This window comes from Puntigrus tetrazona, chromosome 17 (assembly GCF_018831695.1).
Source record: "Puntigrus tetrazona isolate hp1 chromosome 17, ASM1883169v1, whole genome shotgun sequence".
NCBI classification, from domain to species: domain Eukaryota; kingdom Metazoa; phylum Chordata; class Actinopteri; order Cypriniformes; family Cyprinidae; genus Puntigrus; species Puntigrus tetrazona.
In genome coordinates this window covers 3,110,520-3,127,198 of record NC_056715.1, presented here as the reverse complement: position 1 = coordinate 3,127,198, position 16,679 = coordinate 3,110,520, and the positions used below count along the sequence as shown (strand labels likewise).

Genomic DNA, 16,679 nt, shown 5'->3' with positions numbered 1-16,679 from the left:
TTTTCCAGAACGTGTTATTGTTGCTAAATCTTTTTAACCCTCCTGAGTGTCAGGATACAGATAGACGGGATTACACGTCTCATAACTCTGGGGCCGCTAAAGCAAACAGCTTTTGGAGGTGCACTTCTCTGAGATGAGATAACATCTTAAAAAATGTCATTCTGTTGGATTGAATGGGGCTTAAGAGGAAACAGAGGAAGTTAGTATAGAGCGACGAGTTGTCAGCATCTCTGACTCTGAGCCCTTTGTCAAGCCTATTACATCATTCCTAACAAAACCTGAACAACTCCGGGCACAAATCTTGCTTTGAGTCACGTTTCACTGAAAAAAATCGGATTAAATTGTAATTGGTCCTAACCCTCAGGTGCTGTTCACATGGCGGTCAAAAAAATTTTATTAAATGAATGTACTAGACTCTAGATTGATAATATTTGTTTTTTCATAGAATGGTAATGGTCCATTTATTACCGGTTTTGGGGCATAGACCTAAAAATTAAGATTTCCAACTTAAACTACACATCTTGAAAGGGTTTAAAAAATGAAACCATAAAGAAACTAACACATATAAGTGCATTATTATGGCAACTTTGACTACTATTATGACTATAATGTGTATTTACCAGGACTTGCACTCCAAATTTGAAGTTGTTGATATAGAAATGGGCTGCAGTCCCAATCATTTTCACTAAGTAAAATTTGCTTCCAATTCATTTCCACATTCACTTCTCAACAGTACAGATGTTTCACATAGCAAGCGACAAAAACATGTAAAAATTAAAAAAATTGACTGAACAGGTTACAGAACATTCAGGGTACATTGAATTTCATTCTTTTTTTATAAGAAATGCCATAAAAAACTTTAGATTCATGCTGCAGATCTGCAAAAACTTAGTGGGCAACTATTAATAAAAAAACACTTTTTTAAGAGAGGATTATTTCAGTTGTCAATTAGCTGTGCAGAATAAAGCAGAAAAAGAATGAAGCTTCCAAAACATCCTTTATTTACATCAGACTGTATGCCAATCAAACTCTCATTCGGGCTGTGTTTTTCCCCATAGAACAAGAAATCATGCCGACTGTCGCAGTATTAACATGAAGCAATATGTTGACAACTTTCCTCATCTTCCCTCATACATCTAGAATGCCAAACTCTTGTTTGTTTTTCTTTTTTATTCACGTGACTTAGTGAAAGGAGGCGAGGCCTTAGTTTCGTAACCATGTTCGTGAACATTAAAGCGCATTTAGGACGATACTCGTTGCACATTGTACCGCATATCACACAATGCATTACTTGAACAATCCACAGATGCTGAAGAACGTGACGGGTTGTGATGGGAAAAAACATTTCATGAATAAACATGGAAATTGCTTGTTCTCTCGTCTCCCATGATTCGGCGATAGATGCGCTTACAAAGAAATGCGAAAACAAAATCTATATAATATATAAAGAAGAACAAACGTGAAATATAGAAGTATATTTTATATATATGGCATGAATTTAGCTACTGTACAATTTTAATGCATAGTGCTTTGCAGGCTAAATAAATTATAGAATATAAGCATCTCTGTCATACAGGCCTCCTGAGGTAAAAAATAAATAATATCCTTCATTCATTACAATGCCAAAAGGTCAAAGGGCAGCAGGAATGTCGCTCCCCTTTGCTTCAGCGAGGGTCAGGGCAGGGAAGAGGAGTGAAGCGGGAATGGAAAAGCGTATGAAGTCTTTAGTTAGTACCAGAAACAGGCTATATACTCATCTATAAACGTTTAGAGCTGAAACTGTCTCAAGCACCATATATATACTGTATAATATATAAACAGATTTATACCAAAGTGTCAGCACACTTACAATGAGACCACATAGAGGGAAACCAATGACCAGATATGTGCACCAATCTGGTCTGGAATGCAACGCAACAGACTAAGTTTTATCAGACAAAAAATTAAATTGGGAAGTTAAAACTTTCAAAATGCCCACGAAGTTGGCACGCATTCAAGTTTTTGTGTCTTATTGATATTAAAGATCCTTGTTGGTCCTGCCAGACTGAGGATTCTTCTCGCCTCTCAACCGTGACACGCTGGAGCGGCCGAGCCCGAGGCGTCACACTGCTGAAAATGCCAACACAACCGCAGGGGATGTGAAAAATCAATGAGCCAATGCCAGAATCATTCTTCTAGATGTCGTGCTGTGCTATTTCATGAAATAAGAAACACTCTATGTGGTCTCAGTGTGTCCAAGAATACAAAAAATAATATAAAACACACGTAACAGTTCAGTTGAATGTGACTAGTGTATAACAATACAAATACAGAGACAGAATCAAAGAGATTAAACACATAATTTAACAAGCAGTGTTTTAATTTTCTTTTTCTTGTTACTTTTTAAACTTTTTTTTTTTTGTTTGTTTGTATGCATGTTTTCTTTTTAAGCTAGCACCATCTGTACACAAATATGGATTTTTGTCCATAGATTTCCAAGATATTGAAGTGTTCACAAGGCACTTGTCGTCCTTTTTGTTTTTTTTCATTCATCTTCTTTAACGATTTGTTCTTTTATCCACATATGGCAATATAATTCGTTTGTTCACAGCAAGCGAGCAAGCCATTTTCGCATTTTCCAAAGTGCTCATCCATCTATGTGGGACAATGTTTTTACATTTTTTTTCCGTCAACTATCCAAGTCCAGCATTTTACATTTCCCACCAAAATCCATTTTAGAAAAAATATTAAGCCTTTATATTTTCCCAAACATTTCAGCCATCATTATTCTGATGAACTTTGTAACTTGCTCACATACACCCTGCTGAGCCTTTTCCACTTCCAGTCATCCTTAATACTTGGCGAATCTTTTACCGTCGCCGACAGGTGATGTCAAAGCATGTGATCATCATCAGATGAGCTTTGCAGAAGTTGACCCGGTTCTCCAGTCGTTCCGTGACAAACTCCAGAGCTTCTAAGTACTCCAGAGAGTCCACTTCAAATGTCTGCTGAAGGTCAACTGCAAAAATGAAAGAAACGGATGTTAACTTCCGACAGAAGTTGTACATCAGTCTTAAAATAACTTTTTACAATGCCTGCAGGTTAACTGAATTTGCAATTCGTTCTACTTTGTTCATATGTGGCTATTTCTTGAACTTAATAAATTTGACATCAACCAAAATGCAAATGACTTACATTCTGTGGTCCATTTCTCTGGCTCCAGCATTAAATGTTGTTTGGTTTGCTCTAGTTCCTTCTTCAGCCAATCGTACTTGGCCCGCACCTCTGAGATTCTCTGTTGCCGATGCTCTAAAATCTTCAGTTTGGCACTGAAGTATACCACTTCCTGAGGGCACAACTACAAAAAGTGAGAGTACGTCAAGATAAGTGCATTAAAAAGTCTCTGATAGTCACTCTTACCTTATTGCCTACGGTTCGCCTCCTCTGTAGACGTTCAACATCATCAATCTCATAGACCTTAATCTCGAAAGGTTCAGCTAAACCCCTCTGTGTGGGCCGGAGGGGACCATCCACCCAGCGTACCCCTGGACTGATGACTGGCTTTCTCGCTGGAGAGGAGGTGTCTAAGGTGAGGTTAGGGATAAGACGGCGTCGCTGGGACCCTAGGGATGAAACAATGTCATTTGATCTGTCTGAGTTGTTTTGTAATGAAACAAGCGAAACACAGAGTATTACAGTGCAAAGTTTAACCTACAAGGAGCCGTACCAATTCGATGCAAACGTGTAATGAAAAAAATGCACTGAGATAACAGAAGGACAGTATCTTATCTGACCAGTCTGGAGGAATAAAGTCTACAATAAGAAATTTGCCAGAAGTGGTTCCCTTATTTGCATAGAAATTGACAAGTACAGCTCTGCTGATAAGTTATCTGATTTAAAACCAAGGAACAAGGCAATATTAATATGCTTCAGCTTGTCATTTTGGCTTGAAACACCAATGAAAAGGTCAAACTTTCAGTCTTCCCTCATTGCCTTGGAGAGAAAGTTCTCTGCGTCCAGGAAAACGTTGGCAGTTGATGTAAATTTTAAATGTAGGTTGTGGTTTTATATCTTTACAAAGACCTTTTCATGTAAAGTATTCGCAACAGGATTACAATGCTACTTTTCTTTGCGGTTCAACGTGTACTGGTCTAGCTTTTGTGTCTGGAACAGGATTTAAATGTTCAGTTTTCCCACTATGCAAAGGTTTGTGGTGGCGAGGAACAGAGTGAAATTCTTTGCCTGAGGAAACGGGAGAGGAGGTGTGTATTCAGGAATTTAGGCAGCACTAAATATTAAAAGGCCACCCACAGCTACATTTGGCAACTGCTATCAGTCGGTATCATAACAGTTCATCCAAGCGTGTACAGGGGAGTAGAGCAGTTTAAAAAGTTTTGTTTCTTCCAAGTATAATCTGGAATGAGTCCTGAAAGCTTTGTAGTACAATACATTTTCGTTAGCACAGTTCATTAGGGATTACATTAATTGTGCTGAGATCTTTGTATTGCTAAACTGTAGAAAGATGGATGAAATGGATGAATACGCTTGCCAGACTTGAGAAGCAAGAAGAAAATAAAGGTAAAAATAAGAAAAAGTGTGTGTGTTCTCTGATATTTTGTATCACACAATTAAGTAGTAAAATAAATAATTGCTAACACTTTACTTAAAGCCTTCATTTATAATGCTTTAAAATTGTTAATAAAGGGTATAATACATTAAAATTATTCATAATGTGCATTGTAATGCATTACATCTTGCCATAAATAATTATAACTGAATTTAATATGCATAGTGTAAATACAAATTGTGTTATAATTTATTAACTCTGGTTACAATTATTCACAAGACTGTACTATGCATTACAAGGCACAATTAATGCATTAAAATTACTTATATAATGCATTATACAAAAAAGCTTTAAGTAAAGTATTGCCAAATAATTTTTTATGTTGAATTTTAGATTTAAAGCATAAAGAAGCATCGTTTTAAGCATCTCATATTTGCTAACCTGTGTTACTTCTTTTCTTTGAATTCTTGAGGCTCCTGCGACCACTGACAGAGCTGCTGTTTTCACTCATGGAGTCCTGAGCAGATGATGTGCTTCCTGTGGCCTCACTATCTCGTATCATACTCTCATAGCCACTGCTGCCACCACTGTGGTAGAACAAAGCAGTCTTTCCCATTGCGGGAGGAAGCTCTCCGCTTAGCACACTGCTGTTGTCACTGGCGTGTCCGCTACTGCAACGGTGAGGCCTTCTTGGGGCAGTGATCTTACTGTAAGGTGAGGGCAAAGTATGGACCACTGGCCTTTCCTCTCCTTGGACTGCTGCTCCTCTTTCTTCAGTGTCAGATGCCCCCCGTCCTTGGGCAGCACGAGAGCTGGCGCTACCTTGTAGGAGCTCAGAGATTCTTCCATTCACTGCTCTTAAAGGTAGCTTAGATGCTAACCCAGTCCCTCTGCTTCGACTAAGGGATTGAGTTGACCATGAATTTTGGTTCTGGTTCTTTCCATTAGGAGGCAAACTTGAGCTTCGGTTTACTGACTGTGGAAGGGACTTGGTGGAGAAACTTAGGGTCTTAGTGCTAGAGGTTGATAAGCTTCGAGCTTTGGGACTTGCCATAAGGAGTTTGCTAACTGCAGATATTTTGGATTGACTTGCTTTGGGTGATTGTGGTGCATTACAGTTACTGTTTGGTCCATTGGTTGGTGATGAAAGCAAACCACGGGTGATGCTCCTGCCGGTCCTTGGCATTGTACTGTCTTTTGCGACTCCTCCTTTAGAGCCCAAAGAGGTCAAACTCTCTGCCCTCTCTAAGGAATGACAGTCATAATGGGCTCCATGAGACCTCCCTAAGGAATTGGTTCTGTTTGCTAACTGCTCGAGTTTGGCACTGAAGAGTCTGCTGCTCTCTACATTTGGTCCTTTATGTTTACCACCCAGGTCTTCGGGTGTGCTGCCAAGGAAAGACAGATGATGGTTAAGTGTCTGAGAATTTCCTGGATTATGCTGTGGACTTGCTCGATTCCTCTGGTCAAGGCTAGACTTCCTTACAGGTGGCAATGGTGGGATTCCTTTTTGACGAGCAAAGATAGCTTGCCTCCCTGCTGAACATCTTCTTTCGAGGGTGGCTCTTGGACTACAGGGAGTAGAAGTGGTAACCCCAAGGCTTTTATACTCTCCACTCATGTAACGGTATGTAGGGTCTTCCAAATCATCCTGCTTATTCAAGCGATGCCATGCACGAGGGAGGCTACCCGTTCTGAGGATGTCTGCAGAGTACACCTGAGTTATGCTTTCGGGTGCATTGAAGACCATCTCGCAGCCATCCACCACCCGGTTAATCGAATCAGGGGAACATGCTGCTTCACTCGAGTTGAGCTTGTCAACTTGCCATTTCCTTTTTACAGATTCAGATGTTTTCTTCTCTGACTTGATCTCACAGATCATATCCAAAGGCTTGGTCTCTTCACATCCCTCCCTTTTCATCCAAGGGTCATCAAAATTGATCTCGCTTGAGATTGGAACAGGTGGGGATTTGGGATCTTTGACTTGAGGGGTTTTATTTTGCAAGTCCTGCACAAACATTGGCTTAACAGCAGCACATGGAGTTGTGATGTTGGTCTTAAAAGGACCATAGCCACTTGAAGTTGAGGACAGCTTGTCTAGTTTGTGTTTAGCTTTGTTTTTATCAACAATTTCAGTTTTATTGGAATCACTCTCTTTGTCTGAATTCTTCTGATCATTTGTCTCAGGGTCTATGTCTCCTTCTTCTTGAATTTCTAAAAGCCTATCTTCTGCTATTGACTCACCTTGTCCAAAGCACTGTTGGGCAACAAAGCTATGACACGACTGGTCTCCATCACTGCCAGCACTCATTTCACTCAGCCATGAGCTAATTGAGGAGCGACGACTAGCCTGGGCATCCCCTTCTATCTTGCTAAGAGGCAGGAATTTAGCAATATTGACTTGTGAGATAGTGGCAGTCGTAGTGCAGGGAGCAGTGGTGTAATGTTCTAGGTCTTCACTCATGCTGCTAATGATACTAACAGGCCTTGAACCCGATGCCATAGCCTGCACTGAGCAGTCACTGTTAAAGCTGATAATGCTGGTTGGTCTGCCATTCTCCATCACCCCACTAATTGTCAGCTTTTCCACCAGGGTAAACACCAGCTCATCCTCTCCATTGGGTTCCAAAGGTTGCTCCAATGTAACTGTGGCTGTGGTGTCTTTTGCATTTTTCTTATTGTCCAAAGGCAGCTGGGGAACATCATCGCACAGTGTCTCAGCTGATCCAAGACTATTGGATGACGAAGATCTCTTTAGGACCTGTGGGCTCATCCCCACCGGAGAGGTTCTAGACTCAGGATTAAGTAAAGATTCTGTAGAGGATATTCTAGAGTCTTTATTGAGATTATGTGAGGAGTGCGGTGGTGTGCCAGGCATTACTCCTTTCTGGGTGTACACTTTACAACGTTGAGAGGGAGAGGATGGTGGTTTGTACTCTGCGGTTTTAGTAAGACTGGCAATCCCCAAACGTGGGGAACCCATAGGACGAGGCTTACTCTCGCTGCTGCTCCCACCACTGATGGATTCTCTGCTGTCATGTAAACTGGAGCTCTTGGCTCTGTGAAGAGGAGTTAGTTGCCCAATACCACTACTGCCAGTCACACTTCTGCTACTGGAGAGTCCACAACTGCCTGTTGAAGACTGTGTCAAGCTTTCAATTATTGACTGAGCGATCTCTGCTTCTTCAACCACCTCACGGATCTCCTCCAGTTGCTGGTCAGATATCCTCTTGGGAGAACTGGACTGCTGACCCCCTTTTGCGACTTGACCGTGGCCAGGCTCAAGTTTGGCACCTCTGTTGGCAGGGACTTCTTCAAAAGGGAATTTTGTAACCTCTTCCCTTCCGTCAATACAGTCCAGCCTCTCTTGAAGCTCTGCAAAAGTGTTGCATTTAAGACAGTCTTTCTCCTTTTTAACTGGCTCAGCACCTTCCTCTGGCAAAGGTGGAAGTGGCTGGGGATGAACAGTCTGCAATTGTTGGACAGACTGTGAGGCTTGAACTACTGGGGCTACAACCCCATGTTGAGATGGTTGTGATGCCAAAGAAGTCATGCTAAGATCTGCTTTATTTTTATGTAGGGATGGGATGATAGGAACAAATTCTGGAGGACCTTCATTGTCTGTGAGCTCTTTGTCGGAGAGGGCTGAGCCATTTGGACCTACATAGATAACTGTGTCACATGACTGCTCACTGCTGGAATAGTCTTCAGGGTCACTTGAGAGATGTAGCAGGGGCATTTCCGAATCGACAACATTTCTAGAATGGATGGTTCTCAGCTGTGTTGGACGACGCATTCTTCCTTCCTCGCATGAGCTCTCACCACCAGAGGAACTGGATGTGTATTGCTACAGAAGAGAAAAATACTGCATTTTAAACAAATAAACATAAAATACAATGGTGCATCATTCCATGCTAAAAGAAAGTTCAATTAAATGAAGGACAGGGTCATACCACGCTTACTTTAGCCTTCTTCTTCTTCAGCCTAAGAACACGAGAGGCGATTTGAAGTGTAGAGAGTGTCTCTGAGAAGTTGTTGGGGGACGAGGAGATATGGGCTATCATGGTGGTGCGACAATTCATGTTTCCCAGGGACTCGCGTAGCAGCATGGTTAGCTTACTATCTCTGTAAGCAAAAAAATAGAAGAGCATTACCTGGCTATTTTTAGCCTCAGACATCTTGTCCGTGGACCGTTGTAACATCTGATGCATACGGCACACAAAATTCTTTATCTGATTTGTTGAATTATAAAGGATGTATGAGAAATGTGTGTGACATATTCTTTAACATTCCACCTGTAAACAAAGATGCCATGAAACCGAACCCCTTTATGAAAGAAGAAGGCTGTCATGTTTACAGTGGTGATGATAAGTGCTTATCAGGATCAACTAAAAAGTGTATTTTTAAAAGTATGTGAAATATGTAAAGTGCACAGAAATAGACTTTTTAACACATCCAAGAGTTTTACACATTGGTCAATTGTTGTCAGGACATTTCCACAACCCTAAACATGATGCGGCACAAAATGAAACATGATTGGTTGCTTAACCTGTCAGTTATATGGCCTCTTGGGTGGTCTTTGGCTATTCAAAGCAGCCAAGGTTCCCAGACCTACTGCCACCAGTCTGAAGGTCTGGCTAGGTGAGATTATTAGCTGGCAAAATTATAGTTGTGTAACCAAATGAATAAAAGTGAAGATACATGAGTTAACCCTTTCAGAAAAAAAAGTATTTGGAAAATCCTAGATGCGTTCAAAAATCAAGGCTTTTAGAAATAAATACTTTTCAGTGAACACCTGCTCCACTTCTAACAATCAATTTGATCATGTAATGCAACCCACTTTAATAGTAAGAATGGATATAGCCTTTTGGGCATTTTATTTTCTGACCTTGATTCTAAAACCTTTACTGCCAGACAGTCTCTTCTTACAGAGAAAGAGAGACTTGGATTGGCATTTCCTTTTCTGTCTGCCTTCACCATGGCAACCATTAGAGGTGACATATAAAGCTGTTTTTCAAGGATGAGTCAGCTAGCATTACGGTATGCACATGCATATTCTCAGTTCTCATAAATCAATGACCTATACAATAATTTGAAGCAAAAACATTATCAGAATACAACAGTGTACGTTAATATGATTACACAGATACTTTTTGCCATTTTGTTTGAAGTTGGATGATATGCTTAAAATTAGATGGTGTAGTCAGTCTTAAGTGGTTATTAACAGTGATCACATGAAAACTAAGCACAGATTAAAATGATAATTTATTACCTATAATGAAACAAAAAACGTTGGCTGAGATATCCCATTAAATAACATTTACCCCTTGATGAAATATGTAAAACACTTATTACAGTTACAGATTGTGGTTATTGACACTAATATTATGCCACAATCTGGACAACCCATTCTAGTGCAATTAATAATGAATCGACAATAATTTGACATGAAATCAAAGAGGTTAAGTCATCTAATTAGAGAGATAAGCAACTAAAATATTATTTAGCCCTAATTAAATCACTATCTAAAATTACTGACTTTAAAATTAGTAGATTTATATTCACTTATGATACATGCATATTAACTCAATGTATTTTGTGCAAATGTTGCAATCCTCCTAAAAGGCCCTAAACCCTAATTATATCTCAGCACTCAAGAGCTGTTGTGTTTCCAGCCTTAAACCCCATGATGCTCTGCAATGTAAATTTGCCATGATTAAATTAGGGAGCCATGGCATAAAAATGCAAACGTGCCTTCGGGGAGCTAAATGGAAGAGCTGCAAGTTTTGAAAAAAAAAAAAAAAAGCTGCTGGAAAATGCACGGCACCTTCTCAGAGTTGTCTGTTTAACTGAAATTAACATTCTGCTGAAAGAAATAAAACAGCAGTTGCAGAGAAATGGTCTGTGTTAAGATCGTTCGATGAATCCCAGTGAATCCTTGTCTCTGTGGCTGCTTGGCACAGGCTAATTCACTGAGCTATTACCCCTGAGGAGCGATAAAGGTTACATTCTCTCCGCAGATTCAACGTAGCATTAGAATCCACCAATAATTGCTCACATCAAAGGCTGGAAAATGTCAGTTTGTATATATTATTCATATGAGGTGCGTTTGAGAAGAATTAACAGCATGCAGCTGAGATATGAAAGCTAAACATGTTGCATCTTTAATGCGTTTAGCGAGTGGCGAGTGACTTCACCCATAACAGTATAAATGTAATCTTGTCGTTGAGGTTATAACATGTCAGCATGAGACTGAAAAGTCTAACCCAATGATATTTTGACTTAGTCTTACTTGTAAGGGATGTGCTTGCTGCCATTGACTAAAGCCAGTATGACGTTCCCCAGGGCAGACAGAGAGAGGCAGAGTCCTGTAGTGCTGTCCCGGGTCTTGCTCAAAACCTTAACACAGCTGCCTAGATCGATGAGGTGCAGTCGGCTCCTGCCTCCCGACACTAAGCAAAAGAGCCACAGAGTCAGATTTCATAACTAAACTCTAATAGGTAATACAGATCATTCTAACCTTTTCATTCATCATTCTCTTAACTGACATTGCATGACATTTGAATTTTTTTTTTTGAAAGAATAAAATACTTTTGATCAGCAAGGACATAGTAAATTGTGAAAGAAAAGGCATTTATAATGCTGCAAAAAATTTACGTATCAGCATTTCCGCAAAAAAATATTAAGCATGGTTTTCATAATAATAATAATAAGTTGCAAATCAGCATATATATATATATATATATATATATATATATATATATATATATATATATATATATATATAATGTGTGTGTGTGTGTGTGTGTGTGTGAATCTTAAAGAATCATGCAACACTGAAGGCAATAGTATAATATTGTATGTATATATATATCTATAATAGGTATAATGTGTTTTGTAACTTTTAGTTAAAATATTTATATATCTACTTAAAGTATGAAAATATCAAGCTTGCAAAGAAACTGGAAAAGCAATAGAATGTAACAAAACTATATAAGGTATAAACACTGTCAAAAACCTCACAATGAGCGTCTAATTCCACTATGAAGTGTTATTGTAACCTAATGGTAGACTAATAAAGATAAATGGAACTTATTAGTAAAAACGCTGAGGTTAATGAACCTATATTTCAAATGGTGACATTATATCTCTGTGTGTTTCTACTATAAAAGCTAACCTCAGCCATAGAAACATCCTGAGTGGATTTCATGACTCTGCTTACATTAGCTTTATTACACAGTTTTGGAGGTAATTTGAGTTTCTCAAATACCCTAAAAGCCCATGCTAACGCATCTGGTTTTACTTTCTGTTCACTCTTAGAAAAAGGCAGGACTCGCTTATGCCAAACGCAACGTTTAAGATAAGAGAAATTAGCACTGTTCTCCAGAAATAGCTAGTTTTTGCATGACAGCTTTTAGATCAGATTGTACATCTCACATTAACAATGACAGTTTTTTCTGTTATCACACCCCTCTCTAAGATTATCATCAAAAGACTATTTATAAACCTCACAGGCAACATTTGGAAGTATAATGAGAGAGTTCAAATCAACCGTGGAAGAGAGAAAATACTGCTGATAACTAGCAATAGCCAAAATTTTAGAGCCTGAAAAATAGGTAACGGGCCAAAAACCAGCCAAGAAGCCCTGCTCTGGTTCACGTCGAGTCTCTAGTGAAAATCCATCTAACCTATAATGATACTCACTTCCACCCTTGCCAGTCTTTTCCATTCGATACTGATAGATGTGTAGCGTGAAGAGCATGTGAGAGTTACGGTGCTCCTCTTCGTCGTAGTCTGGCTTACTGCTGTAACGTGCAGCAATGGCAGCATCCAAGAAGAAAGCAGCTTTCTCAGCTGTAGGGGCGCGCAGCTCGCTCTGATTCTGTAACTGTGTAAAGACACAAAAGATGCATATGTGAATTTTATTGCAAAAACGAGCACCTGGTTTGGGAAGCGATGCTCATTTTGTGCTCCGATGCGGCAATTGAACAATTACGCTGACAAATGGGCTGATATTCGGCAATACGTTTAATCACGTCAGCCAGAAAGTTTTCCTTTTCGGCTTATGTGCACCAAAAGCAACACTATATATATATACTTTGGCGGTATATTTTTCATGTATTAAATCAATTATTTCTGACTGAGTAAATAAATTAATCAAATAATTGAATAAATTAGTGTTTAAAAATGAATCACAATTAATTGCATCCAAAATAAAAGTTTTGGTTTACATAATAGATTTGTGTACTCTGTATATTTATTATGTATATATAAATACACACATGCATGTATATATTTCAGAAAAAATAAACAAAAAAAAAAATATATATATATATATATATATATATATATATATATATATATATATATATATATGTAAAAATGAGAAAAATATATATACTGTATGTGTGTTTATTTATATATAGATAGTAAATATACACAGAACACACACATATGTTTATGCAAGCTAAATCAGACTAAGACACTGACCCCAGCAATAGGTAACACCCGTCATATTGGTGGATCACTATTAACAAAGCTACAGAAAATAAAAGAAAGCATTAAAAAACGCTGTCGGCTCAGCTACGTCTTAATATCTAAAAAGAAATTCTTCTATTTGTTATTGGGCAATAATCATGTCAGCGGAGCCTCGGGTATAACGCCTGGAGCCGGCTTTGAGTGATAAGGCTGACTGTCACAGGAACAGGAGAAGTGAGGGCATTACAATCGGTTGCTGTGAGGTATCAGTTCAAGATGAGATTAGTGCACATGTCTGAGGATTACAGAGACAGGGGTTGTCTCTGCTCGACTAATCCTCTCATCATGTATTAGCATTTTACCCAACAATGGCATCTTTATTGAAAGTTGATTGCCAAGCTTGTTTCTTGTTTTTGTTTTTTTATTTTACACAAGAATATTTCCTTACAAGCAGTAAGTGTGCCAATACCGTTAACCCAACCCCACCACCCCAATTTAATTATCCATTATCTATATTAATTTTATACACAAAAGCACTCAACAAAATTACTAAACGTTCATTTAAAATTAAAACTAAAACTGACAATATAAAAAGAAAATAATAGTATCTAAACAGTACTAAAATAACACTGGTGATACATTTCTTTTTTTAAGGAAATCAAAAAGTCTTATTCATAGTAGCATGTTAACATCAGCTAGATATTTTAACATAGCAAAAATTACACACTTCACCTTCATTGTTACTTACGTTTTACTTAAATCATAATGACGTTTAAATTAAAAGGTTATACTGACATAAGATATTTTTTACAATATTTTAACCTCCTAAAGGGTTATTTCACCCCAAAATTAAAATTGTTATTAATTACTCACCCTCATGACGTTCCCTGGCTGTTTCCCAGAATTTTTTAAGAATTTATGTAAATTAAGTCTTCTGGTGCACTATTTTTGGGACAGTGCAACTCTCTTTTCATCTGTGTTAATACTTGTGAGCAGTGGATTAATGAATTTTAGCAAATTTAGTGCATAGTATCAACAAAATGTCTTTTTGAAACCGAAGCTGCATTTAACAGTGAATTTTGCCGAAAAGCAATTAGTTTGTAGGTACGATATAGATATACATTGTATACAATGAAAGAACCCGTTTATGGCCATTTCACACACATTTTGGCATATCGAATCCTTGTTATAACATAGCTGAGAATCATCTTTATATAAAGTTTGTTAAAAAAAAAAAATCCTGAAAACAAAAAATCCGTTGGTGGTTTAAAAAATAAATTGGTTTTGCCTGTGCGTGTTCCTTCATGTCTTTTTATAAATTAAAAAACTTCTACCAAGGACATAGCATAACTTGCGAATAAAATATACTTTTTATTTATGGTTTATCATCGCTCATTGACTATAACACCTTGCATTAACAATATACCGTATAATTCAAGACGGTAATGATCAGAACCACTCTTTTACCTGCATCCCGCAGATGGGGTCCTCGCAGAGGTAGACTCCTGGAGACTGACCGTCCTGCAAACTGCCTGTCGCCACCTCCGACAACAGATCTTTCAGGTTCTCGTCTTTTCCCCAGACCTCCACAGCCGACACTCGCACGGAGAAACGCGCGCCTGTCTTTTCCTTGCACTCGTTGATCAGTTTGAAGAGCCAGGAGATGGCACACGGGATGATCCCTAAACTCTGCATGGAGTCGTCCTTGCCGATCATAGTGTAGGACTTGCCTGCGACGACACACGAGAATCGGGTTAACGCTTGGCATGCAATCACGTCTCTCTTGCGTAATCGACGACTGGCGGGCCTTTCGGAAGCAAAGAGCGGAACGGTAGCGTTAAAACAGGCCAGGTGCTAAAAGCCGCAGCGCCTGTTTGGCCTCGGGAGCGTTACGCCAATACTCGCGGTCTGTTTCACACTTTCTAATATGATATTTAGCTTGCAGACCGGCACTCTGGCATAAGCCACAGTGACAGCTGTCACACACGCGCTAGACAAACACATTCCAATACAATTAAAAATCCATTAAAGCTGGAAAACTGACAAGATTAGCATAATCACGCTTAGAAATATGGTCGGAAAATGCACCGTGCCTAATCACGAGACTGTTTTGTCTGCCTTAAATGGGTTTTTATTTCCAGAAAATCTCTCGGTTTGACAGTGCTCTGACATTTGCCATATGTCTTAGCGTGGTTGAGTAAGCACATACGCCGTGTGGGCAGCACTGGGCATTAATCGCAGGTTCACCCGCAGGACCAGAACCGGAACAACAGCCTGTTGACTGGCAGCGTCCCTGGATTCATTTCTGGACGGTGCCCTCAAACACAGTCACTTGCATAAATACCCCTGCTGCTGACGATAAAGGGGCCGGCTAAACAAAGCCATATGTCACAGCACACATTCAGACCAGACTGAACTTCAAAAGACGGGCTCCTCCAGAAAGAGGAGACAGAAACGGGGATCGCAGGAGATATCTGTTGAAATAGGACTAATACGCTCATTTGCACGGTTCATAGGGATTCAAACATCACAACAGTTCATAATAAAAACAAGCCAGTCCTGCAACGGTGCAGTTGTAGCAGATGATGCATTTATTCACGATTTAATATTTGTATTAAGACGGTCGTTCTAAAAATGTGCGCTCTAATATTTGAGAAATATACCTTTATATTCTTGTCCATTACAACATTTTTTCCCACAGTGCTATTTTAGTATATTTATATTTATATTTTAGTACATTTATAGTCATCTTTATGTGCTTTTGTTATTTTTATTCTTTTTTTTTTTTTTCAAAACAAATTAGCAATTCAGAGTATTTTATCTTCAGTGCAAGTTTTCACATAATATTTATATTTTATTCCCTTTCAGCTATATTTTAAATAATGAAAACAAACCAAAAAAAGTTTTAGTTTTAGCTCTTAATAACAACACTGATTCCAACACTGAAAGTAATATTATTATATTACATTACATTACATTATATGATTGCATTTATTAAACTGAACTTATTTGTAATTTATGTACTTTTAATAATACTTTTTATTATTATTTGTTTTGATGCATTTTGTTTGCATTTGATTATTCATATTATGTCCTGACTAGTAACATATCAAACATGCTGTGTTGAAAATGGTCTTTCACATCAATTAAAGTCACTGGGCTTTTACTTCCAGGCAGAAAAGAAGACTGATGCTTTGAACCGAAAGTCAGTAATTCAATCAGACTGGATGGAGAGTGGCATGATGGGAAGGCAGAGCTTATGAGATTCAATTACTACAGCATCTCTCTTAAAAATTTTACACACACAAATCCATTATAGGCTCCGGCTTGTCCTTCAATTTTATGGATTCTGACTTATTGCAATAAAGCATAAATAAGCCTCCGGGCTGATCAAGCAGTTTCAGGACAGGAGATAAAGCTTCATTCCAGAATACCGCTAGAGTATTTTAATATTCACCGTAAGGCCTCTGCATCCTCGCAACCAGCGTGACATACAGGATCTAGAGGTCAGCCAGTATTATGCATGATTAATATTGCTCTCTCTAGTTGATTTGAAGGTCAAAAACAAAAACAAATCTATGTGTTCAAGCCAGATAAATCTTAAAAGATTGCATCTTAGCTTCTTATGCACTTAAGCACAATGGTGACCGGGGGT

At 38.6% G+C, this 16,679-nt stretch overlaps 1 protein-coding gene across 3 annotated transcripts in view; it reads right to left on the bottom strand.

The window, feature by feature from the left end:
- Nucleotides 1–978: 978 nt before the first annotated feature.
- The window catches only part of kif26ba (kinesin family member 26Ba), a 91,257-nt gene continuing 75,556 nt past the window's right edge, over nucleotides 979–16,679 (bottom strand). The window contains exons 8-15 of one of the 3 annotated variants that reach the window (XM_043262758.1): nucleotides 14,492–14,754; nucleotides 12,251–12,434; nucleotides 10,839–10,998; nucleotides 8,500–8,671; nucleotides 4,988–8,393; nucleotides 3,400–3,602; nucleotides 3,175–3,337; nucleotides 979–2,998 (exon numbers count right to left, since the gene is read on the bottom strand). In XM_043262758.1, the coding sequence (XP_043118693.1) occupies nucleotides 2,850–2,998; nucleotides 3,175–3,337; nucleotides 3,400–3,602; nucleotides 4,988–8,393; nucleotides 8,500–8,671; nucleotides 10,839–10,998; nucleotides 12,251–12,434; nucleotides 14,492–14,754 (4,700 nt within the window). In that variant the 3' untranslated portion in view covers nucleotides 979–2,849. The remainder of the gene's footprint in view (nucleotides 2,999–3,174; nucleotides 3,338–3,399; nucleotides 3,603–4,987; nucleotides 8,394–8,499; nucleotides 8,672–10,838; nucleotides 10,999–12,250; nucleotides 12,435–14,491; nucleotides 14,755–16,679) is intronic. The other 2 variants (XM_043262759.1, XM_043262760.1) reach the window with 2 other exon arrangements.